The sequence below is a fragment of the Asterias amurensis genome, chromosome 19 (genome assembly GCF_032118995.1).
Source record: "Asterias amurensis chromosome 19, ASM3211899v1".
Lineage (NCBI taxonomy): Eukaryota > Metazoa > Echinodermata > Asteroidea > Forcipulatida > Asteriidae > Asterias > Asterias amurensis.
The window spans coordinates 13684645-13703856 of record NC_092666.1 but is presented as its reverse complement, the minus strand read 5'-3'; the positions used below and the strand labels follow the sequence as shown (position 1 = coordinate 13703856).

Sequence of the window (19212 nt, the reverse complement as noted above, 5' to 3'; positions counted from 1 at the left end):
CACCAGTCCAATGGTTAAGAATGGTTGCTACCCTGTTATTCCCTTATTAAGAACCGTCTCTCGGAAAGAAACGGAAAACTCACCAAAACGAGGACCAGTAGGATGGTGAAGATGAGAATCAAGCCGAGTACCAGTCCAATGGTGACCCAGTCAGCAGCTAGTAGGATTGAATTACCCACAGCGATACCGTTCTGGACGATGTAACGAGGCGTAGCCGGAAAGTAGGGACCGTCTTCTGAACACTGGGCGTTCTTTGCCATCACCCGAACGTACTGTTATGAGATTGGGAATTTAAATTATATATTTATCAAATCATTTAGTAATTATCATTTCCTATCACTGAATGTTTTCAATAAGGTCAACCCCAAAACAGTTTAAAAACAGCTGGAAAAAACAGAGGGTTAAAAAAAATGTACTGTAGGGAAAACATTTACATGTGAACACTAATAATAAAGTTCATTGACAAAAATAAATGTCCCCTTCTGCATCCGTTTCTTATTTGCTTTATCAATTTTGCAGGACGGGGTAAAAAGACATTGTTAAATATCCATGCCAATAGATTTGGTCTAACAATTATAAATAATTTTAAAAAAAGGAAAAATTTTCAAATTCTAAAAAAAGTTTGTTTACAGTTGGCAGATTTTTGCATGGCTAATAGCAACACAAACAAGGATAACAACAACACAACAATAAGAAGGACAACAACAACAGCAACAACGAGTAATTTGTGGCATGGGATATGGAAATATTGTAACATAAATATGCAATTAGATTTGGTCAAACACTTCAAAAAATAAAATAAATCAACTCATTGATGAAACATTTTTACACTTGGCATTTTTTTGGATGGCAAACAGCAACACCAACAACAACAACAACAAGGACAACAACATCAATAACAACAAAAGGAGACTTCTAACTCACCATCTTACGCTCAGAATTGCTGCTAAGACAGAAGACGTACACACCAGGGTCGATGAAGCGATAAGTGAAGAGCGTCGTTGAGGTTCCAATCTGGGTCTGCATCTCCTCCAACTCACGGAAACCACCGTAATCAAACTGCTCATTTGTGTTGTAAAGATTCTCCCTGTTGATGAAGACCATTTGACGAAATGTTGGTGAATAATAAAGTTCTTAAAAAGTTATCATAGCCTTAAAACCCTGTTAATAAAGACTATTTGACAAAATGTTGGTAAACAACCAAGATCTTAAAAAAAGTGGTTGTAGCCTTAAAAACTATCCCGCCTCTTGCACAAAACAGTTAATGGCCAGGACCAAAATTCATAAAGCTATTTAGAAAAAAATTCTGCTCAGCAAATTCCTTTGCTGGGATTAGCGTAGTGACGTGTTCATTTTCATAGAGCTGCTTGAACACAAAAAGTAGCTAAGCATTATAAAATTACGCTTACCAGAATAAAGATACATGTACCAGCCAAACTACCATGTCACAAGTAAATTTTGTGATTGGTATTTTGCTCATTTCTGCTTAGCAGAAAATGTCCAAGCAATATTTATTGAAATCGGCTCTGTTTATAATTGTTGTGTTGTCATTTAGCCTTCTTTATAAAATTTCCTGGTGGATGTAGTTCTAATATTACTCACCGATTATAGACTGGGAAATTATCATTGTCCACGTAGAACATCATTGTCTCACCATACTTCAAGCATACGGCAGGATCTGAAATCCCCGAAAACGATGACCCGTCCACTCCGGACGAGGACAGCAAACGGCGCCCTCTACCTCGCACGGTTGAGTTATCAACGGACAGGAGTCGTCTACGAGACACACTGTAAGTCACTGAACCATTGACTGAGGTGGCATTGGTTAAACCCTTAGCGTTGTCCATAATAACAGTTTCCAGTTGTGAGGGTGATGGGTCGTACACACCCAGAAAGCCGTTGCCTGTAAAAAATAAAAACAGATATGAAATAATGTAAGTAAAACTAAATGATTCTTGTAAATGTTCATTTAAGGGCAACCTGGTTCTTAGGCTGGGGGAGTTTGAGAGGGAAAGGTGCTCTTACTTAAGTCCTAAGATGCACAACCAAATTCTATATATATTTCAAACGGTTGGGCCTGTCAAAACAATGTGTTGTTGTACAACTGTATGCAAGGAACATTTTCGTGGGAGATAAAACGTCTTTGAAAAATCAAGACACTGATTCAGTGATATTAAGCGATTAAATGACAACAAACCACACTTCTAACCCAATTTTCGGTAAAATATAGAGTGAACAAGAACACATTGCTTGACGAAAAACACCTTATTACACATGACGTCACACTCTCACCGAGGCTAAAAAAACGACCCTACTAAGACAAAAGGAGGCAAATCATTTGAAGATACTTGTTCTTTGTGCGTAAAAACAAGCGCTTGACCTCAGCACTCCTGCAGCGTTTAGTATTATGCAAGGGGACTATTATTAATTAAAAACAATTCACTAAGTTTACGTACTGCTCATTTCTGTGACATGAATGACTTGCGTGGTGCCATCGAGGGCGTCGCACTGGTCGGCAGAGATGGCGTTGCGAGCGTTGATCACTTTAGTCAAACTGCTCACCGGAATCTTCGTCTGGAAAGAAATCAGCATTAGAGTTTCAAATTTTAATACAAGAAATGAATGTGGTCGTCACGGAACTAGTTGAGCAAAACGAAAACATTCAGTTTCATTGGATAGGAAATAGTCTTTAATTACCTTATAGCACTGAGCCGGCGACATGCCACGTGTGGCTGCTAAGAAGGTTTGATACAAGCCACAATGGTCAAATTGCTACAAGGGGGTTGTGGCTGATAAAAGCGTAAGCAGCCATGGGCATTTTTTATACAAGCCATTCGTAGACATTTGCTACAAGCCACTTATGGCCATTAAAGGCAGTGGACACTAATGGTAGTTACTCAAAATAATTATTAGCATAAAACTTACTTGGTAACAAGTAATGGAGAAGAGGTTGATGGTATAAAACAGTGTGTGAAACGGCTCCCTCTGAAGTGGAGTACTTTTCGAGAAAGAAGTAATTTTTCACGAGTTTGATACAAGCCATCAGTGGCCGCTGTAACGATTTCAATACAAGCCACTCTTGGCTGATTGATCTTCTGATTAAAAAGCAGACAGACACACAGACAGACTGACAAACCAACCAACCTGTTCACCGGTCGTATACTCAATGCAGACATACGGTGGATCGTCACACACTAGGGTCATTCTGTTTCTCTGAGCCAGTCGACACTCAAGGTCACATATCTCCTGCAGGTCATCGACCTTACACTTACACAACGACAACGTCTGATCGTATCCAAGGTAGTCCTCTGGAGTTGGACATCCACCCTAGGTTACCAAAAAACAAGATTGTTTAAATTTTAAAGACTAAGATTCAGGAACACTCACTTCAATACAAATAAAGTAAAAATTAGTTAATGTAAAAATTAGTTAATGGCCTGACGTTTCGACCCTAGAACGTGGCCCTCTTTGAGTCTTTCTCAAAGGCTTTCAACAAAGTATTACAGCAATGTAGCAGCAATGAAACCACAACTGTTGTATAAGTTGCACGGATGCAAACTTTATGATAGAGTTCAACAACTTTATTTTCAAACCTGTTCTTATATACACTTGAAAATCACTTAACGGAAACACTACTACCATGGGTCTTGTTATACACAAACAAGAACATGCTTGTGTAATGTAAGTACAGATAAGACAATCACCACCAACAGCTTAACAACTACAAATGTAAAAAGCAGCAACGTTTCAATAAAAACATACAAAAAAACAACAAGCATTGAAAACAGTAACAGCAATAACAACAACATTATCAACAACAACATCATCAACAACAAACGTACAAAAAAACATTGTCAACAAGCATTGAAAACAGTAACAGCAATAACAACAACATCAACAACAATAACAACAATATCAACAACAAACATACAAAAAACATTATCAACAAACATACAAAAAACATTATCAACAAACATTGAAAACATAATCAACAACAAACATGTACAAAACAACAACACATCATTTATAACAACAGCAACAGCAACAGCAACAGCAACAGCAACAGCAACAGCAACAGCAACAGCAACAGCAACAGCAACAGCAACAGCAACAGCAACAACAACAACAACAACAACAACACACAAAGAAACTTGCACTCACCCCATCCCTACAATAGTCTTCCCATCCAGTACTGTCCAGACACGCTCCTCCCTGAGTACGTGATGTTCCTTCAGTGCAAATCTCGTAAACTTCCTCCACACAGTCTTGTTCTCGACCCACCAGGGTGATGTAGCCTTGCCTGCATAGACATTTACGGTCACTGGCCTAATGGAGGAAGGGGAGTAAAATAACACAAAATTAAAAATCATGGAAACGTTGCATGGTGGTTAAAATATGAAACATCTTCTTGGAATTTCAGGAAGTTCCATATAAAAATAAAAAAAAAAAAAAAATGGTCTCTTTTTATTATATCTCACAATTATTATAACTGTTTATTTTGTAAAGCGTTTAACTAATAATTAAGTAATTTGTCACTGCTTGGATGAATAAAAAATAAAAAAACAATAATAAATCTTTGTGAAGGCAAGGAGTTGTAGAAAGCGAACTTAATCATTATTCTTGCTAAGAACCCCATAGAGAGAAGAAAAATTTCCAAGTGTTGGTGGCCAAAATCAGCAATTTACCACACTTTGTTGTGCCAAGAACAAGCCAGGTAATTTTTGCCTTCTCAGTAAATGGACCCAAACTCTGGAATAAACATCCAAATCACATCAAGCATGTCAAGGACACAACATCCCTCAACAGATTCAAGACACTTCTGAAAGCCCACTTGTTACAAACATGACAATCAAGACACTTCTGAAAGCCCACTTGTTACAAACATGACAATCAAGACACTTCTGAAAGCCCACTTGTTACAAACATGACAATCAAGACACTTCTGAAAGCCCACTTGTTACAAAAGGCCAACATGAACCATCAATGACTTGTTTATTTTTTCTTTGTCTTGGGCCTTTGAGCAATACTTTGATTTATAGGCGCTTTATAAGTTCTGTACGATTGACTACTATCTCGCAACTACAACGACCGATTGAGCTCGAATTTTCACAGGTTTGTTATTTTATGCAAACGTTGAGATACACCAACTGTGAAGACTAGTCTTTGACAATTACCAATAGTGTCCAGTGTCTTTAATGTAGCTGTAATTTGGTGATGTTTGTTAACTTACCTGGAACTGTTTCCCAGCGCCTGCACATTGGCACTGCGGCTGTCCCATTTCCGTTTGATACGCCTCGGCACCGCAATGAAAACAGGCGTCTTGTCCTTCTAGATGATTGAAGTGGTCAACAGGGCAGTTAAGACAGTCTGCGTCTGACATACCGTATTCGTATTCATTGTACGTCCCGACGTTACACGGCAATGGAACGTAGGAACCTTCTGGACAATAATAACCTACCACGGAAAGGAAAATAACATTTTAGATTGCAATTCTTTTTTTTATAAAGTTCTGCAAATACTTTGCATTATTTCACGGAGTTTTTGCCCAATATCATTGGGCTTATCAAAAGAAATAAATTGCTAAGCAAAAAAAAAAGAGCAAAACACCAGTTGCAATACTGCTGGATAAACAACATTTTACCTGGTAACTGGTTCCAGCTAAGCAAGATTTTCTGTACTAAGCAGAGTATTGCGCTTTACCAGTTTTATGAATTTGAGCCATGGGGCCAATATCATAGAGCTGCGAAAGCAGAAGAATTCTCCTTAGCAAAGTCAAACAGGAAACCAGCCACAGACTGTACGTCTGGCATAGTCATTTGGATGGTAACCCAATCCTAGTGAGCAAAGTTGCTTTGTTCTTATGCTTTGTTTTTGTGCTTTATGCAGCTCTATGAAAGATTACCAAAAACAAAATAATCCATGATTTTGTTTTCCTTTTTTTTAAAACTTAGCTCTTAATTCGTTCATAGATCTTCGATAGGCAAACATAACTGTAATTTGAAGAATAACGATTTCTTAATACGCAAAACTGATGAACTGGAGAAGTTTTAAGTGATTTTTGAAGTTTGCTTGATGTGGATCACAAAAAAAAACTTTAGGATTAAGCTTGCAGGTATTTGGGGTATACAAATTTTATTGGGGGTCGTACCCACAAGTTTATAACTGGTTTTTCTTAGAGAGAACCGCCACAAACACTTACCGACAGGGCATGGATAAGAGTTGGTAACGTTTACTCCATTCTGCGTATCGTTGCCTTGCGGGTTGTCTGTGGTCGCTCCCTGCAAGCACACTACCCCAGCCATGCAGATGGTACAGTTGGCTCGGTCAGGATCGTTCCCATAGGTACCCGCTGCGCAGATCTGGCAGGTGTTTACGAACGTTGAGCGGCGGGAACCGTCTTTCTCTCGGTAACCAAGTGGGCATTTGATTGGCATTATCGCTCCTGGACATGGTTCTGTCTCGCAGCTTTCCCCGCAGTAGTGACCGGCCGGACACGGTACTGGGTAACTAGAGTTGACTGGACAGTAGAAACCCGATGGACAGGCCTCCTGGGTCATCGAACGGTTGCAGTAATAACCTGTGAAAAATAAACATAGTAGAAATGAATCATATATTGCATTTGAGGAATCTTGTTAATATGACAAGTTTGAAAATCCAAAGTAATAGTTCCCGCCGATTTCCTACCGACCGCCCAGGTAGTAGTTAAAAAGCGAGACATTTCATTTTAACAGTTAAAACAACAGCTATTTACCAGTCACAAGCATGACAAGCAATGTACATGTATATGGCATGAAAATTTGGCCAGTAACAATTGTAAAATAAGCAGGCTATTTTTCTTGCTTCAGTAAATTTTGTGCTTAAGCAGCTCTTTGAACTTGGTCTCTGACGTTTCGACCCAAGCAGAGTCTTTCTCGTCCTTTCTCACTTACCTGGCTGGCAATCTCTTTGGTCCCAAGATCCGGCCGGACAGAACTGACCATCCAGACATTCTATGCCGTAGGTATTGGCCGTATCATTCGGACAGTAGTAGCCAGATGGACACAGCAGGCAGTCCTCTTGATCTGTGAAATTTTTTAGTGACCATCATAAATTATTTTGCAGAAACAACTAGCAAGTAAATCAAAAGCGAATGAGCTGTCTAAACAATGCTGATTCATGTCAATTTACGTTATTTCCAATAAAACAGTGACTTTAACCCATTTTTTTTCTAAAAACATTTAGCATCGAGTTACATTAAAAGTAGTTTCCCCTTCTATCCTATAGCTGCATTAACCAACTGTACAGGTTGTGTACTATGGTCGCACAATTGTGTTTACTGTGTAAAGGCATTCACCACACGATATCATATTGCAAGCAAGTATAATTTATCTATCATTCAAAACGAGTGTATGACATTGATTAGTCGAACAGTACAGACAGTACGAAGGTTATGGTAAACTAGCAGATAAATTTTTAGGGATTCAACAAAAACACCGGCCAGCATAACTTACTCTCAGCAGCCTCAGTGTCTCTGTATGTTCCGGGGGGACAGGAGAGTGGTTCCAGGGTAGCCTCGGGGCAGTAGTAGCCAAGAGGGCATGGACTGATGGAGAAGTCTGTCATAGCTGTAAAGACAAAGACCAAGTCAATTAATTAGACAAGGGTACAACAACAGGTGCTTGTTTAAAAGATCTTCCCGCCAAGGGAACTTGGCAAACTCGGCAAACTCCCACACGGCAAGTTTCCCTGCTATCTTACCTGGGATGTTACACCAATACCCAGCGGGACATGGCTGGCAGGTACTCAAGTTCGTTGCTTTTGATTCGTCAGAGAACGTCGTATTGGGACATGGTTTCGGGTCTTGGTTGAATTCACAGAAATAACCTGCGGAAGGTACAAGAAAATAAAATTAAGACATGATTTTGTCAAACTTCTGTACTTCACAAAACAGTGACTTACATAAAAAAAAATCATGAAAGAACATAATAGTTCTGAAAATTTCAAAGCTGTCAACATTTGAATCGTACAACAGGGAGATATTTAGAGAAACATTCAATATATGCAAATAGAACCATCAACATACATGTATGAATATATTTGCATATATAAATATGCTAATTACCTGGGGTACAGGGTTCTGCTCTGGTGCTATCCACGGTGCAGATGTAGCCAGCTGGGCACTGGGTACACTCTGCTGAGCTCTTAGCTCCTGGTTCTGTAATCACCTGTCCTGGGCTACACACAGAAACATTCGTTGCGCCTTCAAGACAGTAGTAACCAATGGGACATGGTTCTCCCATCACGATGTCCGAACCATCGGGAGTAGGGGTGTTTGATCCAGAGTAGCAAATGAAACCCGCTGTGCATGGTCCAGCTACTCTACCACCAACACAATAACTCCCTGCAAAACACAATCAATAATTCATAAATATTTCTGGCAACAAAATACAAGAGTCTTACAGGTGTCTCAAAGCAGACGTTGTTTTGACAGTTATGCAAAGTTTATTCAAATTTTAAGCAATCTTTATGAGTTTTTGCACCGTTATTTACAAAAAAATATCAGAAAAATTATTAAGAAATAGAAATCCTTGGTTTTGTTCTAGAATTCTAAATTCTATGTTAACATGAGAAACATATGATTGACCCTCTCACTTGAGTGGAAGTAGGTCAAATATTGCATCTGTTTTTTTCTTTTTTGGGTTGGGGGGGGGGGGGTGGTTAACCAAAGTGGATTTCCGGTTAAAAACGGAGAAATCACATCCCTCTGTAGTACAATGCCATTACATTCCATGGATTTCTGTTTACCTGTTGGGCATTCCTGACACTGTGATGGTTTCATCATCTCAAGCACATCATCCATGGTGTACTGCCAATAGGACACGGCGTGGGCTCAATGGTAAACAAAATTCTTTGCTCAACCCAAAATTATAGCACCCAAATTATCACCAACCAAAACCCAAATTATCACCCACCAAAACGACATCAACTTAAGCAACAAATTCATCCTTTGAAAAAAAAACATCAGGTCATATCCATTCTTATTGTCTACTTTTATTTTCTGGTTATTTCTGTTTCACACATAATATCCGTAGACAACTCATTCATACTACGAAGCCATTATGTTCCATATGGATTTTCTTTACCTGTGGGGCATTCCTGGCACTGTGACGGGTTGATCAGTTCAACCACATCATCCATTGTGTAAGTGCCGTTAGGACACGGCGTAGGCTCGATGGAGCCTTGTGGGCAGTAGGAGTAAGCGCTGCAAGGCTCTGGGATGCTGGAGTTCACCATACAGAAGAATCCTTCAGGACAGATGTCGCAATCTATCTCTGCTTCGAATGGCTGGTATGTACCTGTCAAGACAAACATAGGATATTTTACATAGTTTTATTTTATCAAGTAACAAACCAAAATTCATAAATACCCCAGAGAGTTTCTCTACTCCTATTGGTGGAGAGCGCGTCACGTGGGGGTGTTTAAACCTTTCATAATGACCAGCTGGAGCTGTTTATAACAAGCTGGCTTCACAAAGTTTTTGAAAAAAAAATGATTCAAACCTCAAATTTTCAATTGTTAAAGTGTCTATAATTGTATTTTTTACGTTTTTTTTCCCCATTTATGAATGGGAATAAAAGAGTAGTGACTCATTCTTAAACAATTTAATTGTGCCTTCGGCTCGGGCCTTTGACCATGCCGGCTTCAAACGGCCGTTGAAGAACTCGTCGCTAACCTTTTGTTCCCTTTAATTAAAAAGGAAACTTTTTTACTTGTTATTTCTGCTTCAAAAACAATATTCCGCAGACAATATATACACTCTTTGAGAGTTTTTGTTTATTTTGCAGAAACTACATTTGTTGAAAGGGGGAAATGGTTTTGCCTCTTTTAACTTTCAATTTACTTTAACATGGATACCAGCCCATTATAAATATTCATATTATTATAATTATTACCTGGATCACAAGCAGCAGGCGTCGCCGTCTGGTTCAGACAGAAGAATCCGGCTGGGCATTCATAACCGACAGGCTCGGGTGAGTCGATAACAGCATCACTTGGGCAGTAGTAGCGCTCAGAGCACACCCCGCTGGGTTGCGACAGTCCTGTACCCTTGCAGTAGTGACCGGCCTCGCAGGGAACGCAGTCGTCCACTGATACCCCGCCCCGGTTTGGGTTCATTGTGCCAGGGGGACAAGGGGTGGCCGAGTGTGTACCTGTGGGGGACAAAAAAAAAACATTTAATAGCTGCTAAAATATAGGATTCAAACTGCCTCTACTAGCTACCTAGACAACAAACTTACACACTTTAAAAATGTCCCAATAGTCAAGTACACATGAGAGTTGTCAACCACCTGGGGCCAATTTCATATAGCTGCTTAAGCAAAAAAAAAATGCTTAAGCACAAAAATAGCTTGCTCATTTTCTACATGTTACTGGCCAAAATTTCATGTTGTATACATTGCTTGTGACTGGTATTTAGCTGTTGTTTACTAAGCATAACAATTAAGTGGAGTCTTGGCCGGTAATCTGATTTTACTAAGCAAGGATTTTTTTGCTTAAGCAAAATTTAGTGCTCATAAGCATCTCTATGAAATTGGGCCCTGTTCTTTTCAGAACCAACACTACGTAAATGGTCTATGTACTTTTTGTAGGACAAAAAACACAATGTCTACGGATTTACATTAAACTTACACCGTTTGAAGATAATGATAGTAGAAAGCTTCCCTGAAAATATTACTTACTGAGGTGCTGTAGTTTTGAGAAATGAGTAAAACCATGTCATGAAAATAATTTAGTCTCAGTGATTATGTGACGAAAATTATTTTAGCATGTAAAAACGTATTTTCATGACATTGTTTTACTCATTTCTCAAAAACTACACCACCTCAGCAACTAATATTTTAAGGTACGCTTTCTACTACATATCAATATCTTCAAACGGTGTAAGTTTAATGTAAATCTGTGGACATTGTGTTTTGTGTTACAAAAAGTACCCAAATATCCTTTAAAAGACATTATTCACATGGTGTTACCGCAAACCGCACCTAATTATACTCCCTCCATGAAAAGTTTCAAGTCATACTTACACAAAACTTGCACAGTCTATAAAGAAGGAAACTTCACCTACCATTTTCACAGTAATGTCCCACTTGGCACGGTTCATTCACTGTATCGTCTGGGCTGGCTGTAGCCGCTCCTTCCAGGCACAAGAAACCAGCGTCGCATTCGCCGGTTGGCCATGACAGTCCGTGTGTCTCACAGTACATTCCTGGTAGGCATAGTTGACATTCGCCTTCCTCAATAAGGGACAGTTGATCACTGAAGGTACCTATGTGGGTAAAGAATGCAAACAACATTGGTAATTGTCAAAGTTTAGGGGAGCGTTCCGCTCATGCCACCATTTGTGCTACTGTTTATAAAATGTGCGTCACACTAACAGTTTCCAGAGCACTCTGTATTCAGAAGCTGTGAGCATGTTCGCTTTAATCTGCTGCAGTATCCATCTGTGTGTTGGGCAATGTTTTTTCGTCTGCTTTTAGAAATATAATGAAATATTTTTCTTACAACTTTGTGAACAAGTACAATTTACATGTACAACCATATTGATTTTTGGAATATTAGTAGGACGAGGTGAAAGCACACATTATTATTTTTTTCTAAAGATGATTTTCCCGTCAGAGGAACTCGGCAAACTCCCACAATGGGATATGAACGCCAAGCTGGCAACAGTCAATTTCTCTCCTATAAATTAGATTATGAATTGCACAAATCAAGAAATTGTGATTCAGTAAGTAGATTCTACCTGGAGGACAAGGTTCACCGTCGTCGTCCGTTCCCTCTTGGCAATAAAATCCGGCCGGACACGGAAGCGTGGTGTTCATCCCAAACTCAGGACAAGTTTTACCTGCAAGAATACAAATTTTATAAATATACTTTAAAACTAGATTTTGAAAAAGGAAAAGAAGTTCTTGGAGGATTGCAGCAGGAAAACCAGATTTTCTCACTTCATTTTAGAAAGTTCTGATAATCTCAAAAATCACATCAACAAAACAGGAAAATTGACCAATACACATACATTTTATTAAGGGTAACGCCAAACCTTATCGTTTTTTTAAAGGCCTAAAAAAGTTTCTATAACTTATTCAAGATGTCAAGAACAGGAGGAGAGAGACTTACTTTCAGGGCAGGGATCGCACTCTCCCATACGTGGGAATGGGGCATACGTTCCCTTGTTACACGGAATCTCGCTGGGTGCCCCCTCCTCACAGTAATGCCCAATTGGGCACTCGTAACCCTTGACCCCATCAGCGGGGGTTGGCGTGTCAGAGCCTCCTGTGCAGATGTAACCGGCTTCGCATGGGGGTGTCACTCCTACAGAAAACACAGAAGTATAAAAGTGTGTATAAGTCTCTTGAAATGTTTAAGTAACTTTTCATTAAAGGCAGTGGACACTATTGGTAATTACTCAAAATAATTATTGGCATAAAAACTTACTTGGTAACTAGTAATGGGGAGAGGTTGATAAAATAAAACATTTTGAGAAACGGCTCCCTCTGAAGTGACGTAGTTTTCGAGAAAGAAGTAATTTTCCACGAATTTGATTTAGAGACCTCAGAATTAGATTTTGAGGTCTCCAAGCATCTGAAAGCACACAACTTTGTGTGACAAGGGTGTTTTCTTTCATAGTTATCTCGCAACTTCGATGACCAAGTGAGCTTAAATTTTTACAGGTTTGTTATTTTATGCATATGTTGAGATACACCAAGTGAGAAGACTGGTCTTTGACAATTACCTATAGTTTCTAGTGTCTTTAAACTAAGGGTAATTCACAGTTTCGTTTTGCTTGTGCGCACTCATTTGGCAGAAATTTGGCGCTTGCACAGTAAGCAGAGGATGTTGATTGTAAGGATGGAATTTAGCGCTGGGCAGAGCCATGAAAGTGGGCCCTGTTCATTCACTGGCCTGTTATTCTGTATGTAGAGCTGTGGTAAATTTATTCAAAGGTAGCGGGGTCAAGTCACAATCTAGTAAATTTTATTTTTTGTTTCGGGTTGAGCACCAGCCTGTTTATCTGGAAATTGCAGGTTCAAATCCTGCTTCAGTCAATTGTCTTCGTCAACCCAAACTGTTATCAAACTTGCCTGTTAAGTTTATTAGTTGGCTTTTAAAACTTGCAAAAAAAATAGTTAATCGCCTGACAACCCTAGCAGAGTTTTTCTCAAAGGCTAAATCAAGTTTTAAAAACTTGATGGACTAACCATTTTGAGAGCTGTTGGCATTGCAGTAGCGTCCAATATCACATGGTGCGCATGATGTCTCGTTGATGTTCCCCTGACCGGATGAGATCGTCCCTGCCGGGCAGGGTGTCGGTTGGTAGCTCCCCTCGGGGCAGTAGCTCCCAGCCGGACAGATGTTGGGGTTGGGGATCGCATCTCCACCTTCACAGTAGTACCTGTGGATATAACGGCAGCCATATTGGAACTTATACATGTGAATCAATGGAGGTCAGATAGAGGCTTGGGTCTAAAATAGTCTGGTGCTCTAAAGTTGACAGTTGATTGATAATCAGGGAATCAAACAACTTATATAAACAGAATTACCGGTCATCAAAGAAATTATTTTTAGAAACCTTGAAAAGCAACAGCCAACGATGAAAACATTGTTGTGCTTTTCTTGATAAATATACAAATTTGTGTTTTAGTAATTGTTTGCCAAAAAATTTAAAAAACTTCTTTTACTACTTTCACTATTGATTATAAGAGGGAGGGATGTCAAATCATAAAGATAATTCTCATAGGATATGTATAACAAATTCCAAATGCCTCTAGCAACCGGGCAATCTCGGTGGTCTAGGTGGTTAAGACACTGCTCTAGAATTGCAAAGGTCGTGGGTTCGAATCGCACTTGAGTAAATATGCCTGTGTTTTTTTCACATAACTCAGGGAAAACACGACAGTGCTAACACACATCGATGAAATGGTAAAACCAAATTAATATTGTTATCATCAACACATAAAATAGTAATGAACAGTACAAAAACACAGAGTCTACCGCCCTCAGTGTCATAAAAATCTCCCTCCATCCTTACCCTCCATAGCACAGCGCTTCCGGTTCATTCAGTCCAGCAGAGAGACAGTAGTACCTGGCCAGACACGGCTGGCACCAGCTTTCGTTAAAAGCATTAGTCAGATTATTGAACGTTCCTGGCGGGCAGGGGTACTCGTTGGCTCGCTTGGTCATCGGTAGGCAGTAGTAGCCGGCTGGACAGTCCGAATCGTTGAGGTGGACGACGGGAGCGACGGTGTTATCGCAAAAATATCCTGATGGGGAAAAGGATGAAGTGGGAAGGCGAATTAAATACCGACAAATATTCAGAGTCGGAACAGAGTCATTCTCCGGAAGATGGTCAGGGTATCCTGATCGAAAACGTCAAGCAGAAACTGGGGTACATTTTGTAAAATTTAACCATGCTACATGTTTCACTTAGTTACCTGTTCATGTTTGTTGTGTTGTCATTTAGCCTTCGAGAAAGACTCTGCTAGGGTCGAAACGTCGGGCCATTAACTATTTTTTGCAACCATGCTACAACTTAGAATGGGCCCCTTGCTAAATCGCTCTCGTGTGAACGGGACTTTTCTACCCGCAATGATAAACTGAGCATACTTGTGGCAACATGCCCCTGGTGACAGTTAAAATGTATCCCTCAACTAAGAAGTGGCCATCCATGGCCTTTGGCCAAAGTTGTTAGACAATCTCTCATTAAAAAAAAATATGTATAAAAAAAGATTGACGTACCTTCTTCACACTGGAGACAAGACGCTTTCCCTTCCTCGTCCTGATAATACCCATCCTCGCAGCGTTCTGGAGCCGCAAAGTTCTCCATACAGTAATGGCCGGCAGGACATGGGTACTCCCCTGGGGTGGGGGTGCTCTGCCCTGGAGGACAGTAGTAACCTGTGGAGAGAGCATTGTAAAGGAATTATTACATTGTTATTCAGTACTTCGAGCTCAGTGAAACAACCCACAGGCATATTACTCCAGTGGGATTCGAACCCAAAACCTTTACAGTGCTGGATACATGTACATGTACAGTACATGTACATGTAGTACACTTATATGGGTAAAACCAAAACTAATATTCTTTAAAAATAATAAATAATAATAATAAATCTTATAAAGCGCTGGTATCTAGAAAAAACTAATGCAGAGTTCTTGTAAATTACTGTTTTTGTTTAGTTCAAGTGTGTACGTGCATTTTTGTTCCTTCATGTGTGTGCTGGTGTTGTGTGTGTCTTGCCAAAGGTGTGTGGTTGCTGTTTAATTTTCTTCCCCTTTTTGCTTGTGAATTTTATATAATAATTTTTGTATATAAATTGTTGTTCTCTTAATGATGTCCTTTTAATCTTTTTAAAATATTGTATCATAGTTGCAACTCAGTTTTTATGCTGTGATGGCTATTGTCAATAAACCTTTTATCTATCTATCTATCTATCTATCTATCTACTCAAGTGTCTCTCTTTAAAATTAATCCTCCATCACGCAAATTATTTTTTTCCCACTTACCTTCAGCACATACACCACTGGTCGTAGAGGCCCCAGTCTCATTACAATAGAAACCGCCCTCGCATGGCAAGCAATCCTCAGGGCCATCCTGACCCAATGCCGGGTTGTACGTCCCGTTGGAGCACGGTATCGGCAGCCAGTTTTCCTCGGGACAGTAGCGACCGACCGGGCACTCGATTTCCTCTGGACTGGACGAGCCTGCCGGGCAGTACCATCCCGGGCTGCAGTTCCCTGACGGTGCGGAGAGTCCGGTGGCATTACAGTGTTTTCCCGCGGTGCAGGGTTCTGGCGCAGCGTTACCGCCGACGCAGAACTCACCTGGTAGGCATACTCCGCCATACTCTGATGGCTAATGGAGATAGAAAGAGTAAGTATTATAACACCAGGGCTTAAAAAGTTCTGCTTAACAAAATTCTTGGCTAAGCAAGAAATGACTGAAGTACCAGTCCCAGGAATGGTAACTGTTTGTAATCTGGCTGGTACCCTATTTTTGCTAAGCATAGGTTTTTTATGCTTAGCAAGTTTTTGGGGCTTACATGCTTTATGAAATTGGGCCTGGTCTTGTGACTGCCGGAGAGATTGTCACATGATGAGAAAGATCTCTACTGAAAAAAAGGTTATGAGATATCGCAAAATTACTAGGCTCTTAGCAACCACTTAAAGGAACACGTTGCCTTGGATCGGACGAGTTGGTCTATAAAAAGCGTTTGTAACCGTTTGTTATAAAATGCATATGGTTGGAAAGATGTTTTAAAAGTAGAATACAATGATCCACACAAATTTGCCTCGAAATTGCGTGGTTTTCCTTTTACTGTGCGAACTAACACGGTCTGCCATTTATGGGAGTAAAAAAATTTAACAACCATAAATGGCCGACCGTGTTTAGGCAACGAGGTAAAAGGAAAACCGTGCAATTTTGAGGCATGTTTGTGTGGATCATTGTATTCTACTTTTACAACATCTTTCTACCCATATGCATTTTATAACAAACGGTTACAAACGCTTTTTAAAGACCAACTCGACCGATCCAAGGTAAGGTGTTCCTTTAACTAGCCCATTGGCAATCGATCCAATGCCTTTGCCATATATTTTATAATCCAACAAGCTTGATTCCTGGCTACTGAACGGTCTACAGCCGTGGTGTACTCAGCTTCTATAGGCTTCTAACCAAGTTAATTTTAAAGGCAGTGGACACTATTGGTAATTACTCAAAATAATTATTAGCATAAAACCTTTCTTTGGTGACGAGTAATGGGGAGAGGTTGACGGTATAAAACATTGTGAGAAACGGCTCCCTTTGAAGTGCCTTAGTTTTCGAGAAAGAAGTAATTTTCCACGAATTTGATTTCGAGACCTCAGATTTAGAACTTGAGGTCTCGAAATCAACCATCTGAACGCACACAACTTCGTATGACAAGGGTGTTTTTTCTTTCATTATTATCTCGCAAGTTCGATGACCGATTGAGTTCAAATTTTCACAGGTTTGTTATTTATGCATATGTTGAGATATACCAACTGTGAAGGCTAGTCTTTGACATTTACCAATAGTGTCCACTGCCTTTAAGAGTGATTACCCCCAAAAAATACCTTCCCTGGAAATCAACCAGAGTGTACTAACCATTGCCTCACTGGTGTTCCCAGAGCAGTAGAATCCTGGGCTACACTCAGCCGTTGGGTTACTGTTCCCTTCCCCCTCGCAGTACCAGCCAGGGGTACACTCAATACACCCAGAGATACTCCCCTGAAGGGTCTTGTTATTAAAGGTACCCGGTGGGCAAGGGTAGGCGTAAGGGTCCGGGGTTTTCAGTGGGCAGTAGTAGCCTGGTGGGCACTCGTTGGGGGTGTAGTCGGTCGTATTGAGGTAACAGTAGTGGCTGATTGGGCAGGGGTTGCAGGAGGACTGCTGGATTTGGTCTTGGTAATAACCTGCCTCGCAACCTGAAGAAGAAAAAAAAATTGAAAAGTTTATTTATCTTACCGAGTACTGAGTATACAGTGCTAACACACATAAAAAAGGAATACTGATTTATCTTTTTTAAATATCGCAAGGGAAACTAACTTGGTAAATCTTTTTGATGATTTGTGGTTAAACCAAACCATTGACCAAAAAAAAAAAAAAATAAAAAAAAAATGTATGATTAATTTTTATTTTTTTTCATTTAAAGTTATAAACCACGAGGGAAAACAGAGGGGTAAATTTGTTTAATGATTTGGGGTCTAACAAAGAAAAATTTACTGGTATGAGATTTGAACTGGCTTCACAACCTGCAATACATTTGATAAAATGTACAATTTGTCTTTTAAATATCAAGTTACAAACCAAGAGGAAACTTACTGGGTAGATTTTTAAAATGATTTAGGGTTGAATAAAGAAAAGAAATACCAGAGGGGATCAACGACCTCTGTTAACGTGCCGACACTCTACAAACTGAGCAATCTTGCAAACAGTTGGTTAGAGAACCGCCAACATAGAGCTAGATAGCTCAGTTGTTAGCATTCCAACACATTTAACCATAGGTTGTAGATTCAAATCCCACTCTAGTCACTTTTCTCCCCACTCACCAGTAGGGTAGTCCGATCCCTGTACACAATAATGTCCCTTCGGACATACATCACCGATGATTGGATGCACTGTCCCCGTCGGGCACTGGTCCCCAGCGAGCATCAACGGATCTTTCTTATCAACTCCAGACACGCAGTAGAACCCTGCGTCGCATTCCGCCGTCGGGCTCGTCAGGTTCACCCCCTGGCAGTACATCCCGGCGTCACATGGCGTGCACTCCGTCGCCGCGGCCAGACCGTCCGTCGGACCGTAGGTACCAGCCGGACACGGTTGGTGATCGTGACCTGTGCCGTTGGGGCAGTAGAAGCCTGCAGGGCATCGGTGATAACTGGTTGCCCCTACACCTTCTATAACCAACTCTGGGATACAGTAAAAACCTGCAGATAGGGAAAGACATTGTAAAAATTAATTTAAGAGAAACTCCTTTGGTCTGGAAAGGATGGCACTATGAATTGTCTTGGTGTTACATTTTGAAAGTTTACAAACTTGTAGATCTTTAGCATGGAACTCCTGAATCCATAAATCCCCAGACAATAGGTGAGTCCCACTACAGACTTGGGGCCAATTCTTCAGCGCCGCTTAACAGTAAGCAAATTTTCGTGCTTACTTTAACAGAAACTAAAGTAATAGCATATTTCACAGGTTAGAAAGAAAAAAAGGTGGAAAGGTTGTGCATACACCATGGACTTTCATACAGTAAGCAAGCAAAGGTTGGCATGCCTTTTCGTGTGCTTACGGTTAGCAGCTCTTTGAAATGGAAATCGCATAGTAAGCACAAAATAGGCCGTTAAGCAGCTCTATGAAATCGGGCCCTAGCACCTGCAACACCGAGTTCTACATTTCAACCTCTAAAGTGCTAACTCTCTTACCTTCGGGACAGACAGAGCACTCCGAAGCACCCTCGTAGTCAACATAAGTACCAGCAAGACAATCCTGGGGTTCTGGACTCTGTAGAGGGCAGTGTTTACCCTCTGGGCATGTGATCTGATTGGGTACGTCTGAGCCCGGGGGACAGTAGAACCCAGCATGACACGGGGCAGTGACCTCTGTATTGGCTGTAGATGAGAGAAAAAGTATTAAAACACAATATAACTCATACTCTTGAGATG

At 40.3% G+C, this 19212-nt stretch overlaps 1 protein-coding gene across 2 annotated transcripts in view; it reads right to left on the bottom strand.

The window, feature by feature from the left end:
- The window catches only part of LOC139951479 (uncharacterized), a 110982-nt gene that overhangs the window by 42582 nt on the left and 49188 nt on the right, over window positions 1–19212 (bottom strand). For both annotated transcript variants that reach the window (XR_011787780.1, XM_071950391.1), the window contains exons 54-77: window positions 18973–19158; window positions 18103–18480; window positions 17159–17478; window positions 15541–15889; window positions 14773–14931; window positions 14066–14297; window positions 13236–13429; window positions 12154–12348; window positions 11780–11881; window positions 11105–11305; window positions 9933–10190; window positions 9123–9335; window positions 8102–8380; window positions 7738–7863; window positions 7491–7604; window positions 6930–7061; window positions 6200–6577; window positions 5231–5454; window positions 4162–4326; window positions 3145–3327; window positions 2457–2574; window positions 1603–1903; window positions 925–1087; window positions 84–272 (exon numbers count right to left, since the gene is read on the bottom strand). Coding sequence is in view for 1 of the 2 variants with exons in the window: in XM_071950391.1 (XP_071806492.1) it covers window positions 84–272; window positions 925–1087; window positions 1603–1903; window positions 2457–2574; window positions 3145–3327; window positions 4162–4326; window positions 5231–5454; window positions 6200–6577; window positions 6930–7061; window positions 7491–7604; window positions 7738–7863; window positions 8102–8380; window positions 9123–9335; window positions 9933–10190; window positions 11105–11305; window positions 11780–11881; window positions 12154–12348; window positions 13236–13429; window positions 14066–14297; window positions 14773–14931; window positions 15541–15889; window positions 17159–17478; window positions 18103–18480; window positions 18973–19158 (5159 nt within the window). In the remaining variant the exon portion in view is untranslated. The remainder of the gene's footprint in view (window positions 1–83; window positions 273–924; window positions 1088–1602; window positions 1904–2456; window positions 2575–3144; window positions 3328–4161; window positions 4327–5230; window positions 5455–6199; window positions 6578–6929; window positions 7062–7490; window positions 7605–7737; window positions 7864–8101; window positions 8381–9122; window positions 9336–9932; window positions 10191–11104; window positions 11306–11779; window positions 11882–12153; window positions 12349–13235; window positions 13430–14065; window positions 14298–14772; window positions 14932–15540; window positions 15890–17158; window positions 17479–18102; window positions 18481–18972; window positions 19159–19212) is intronic.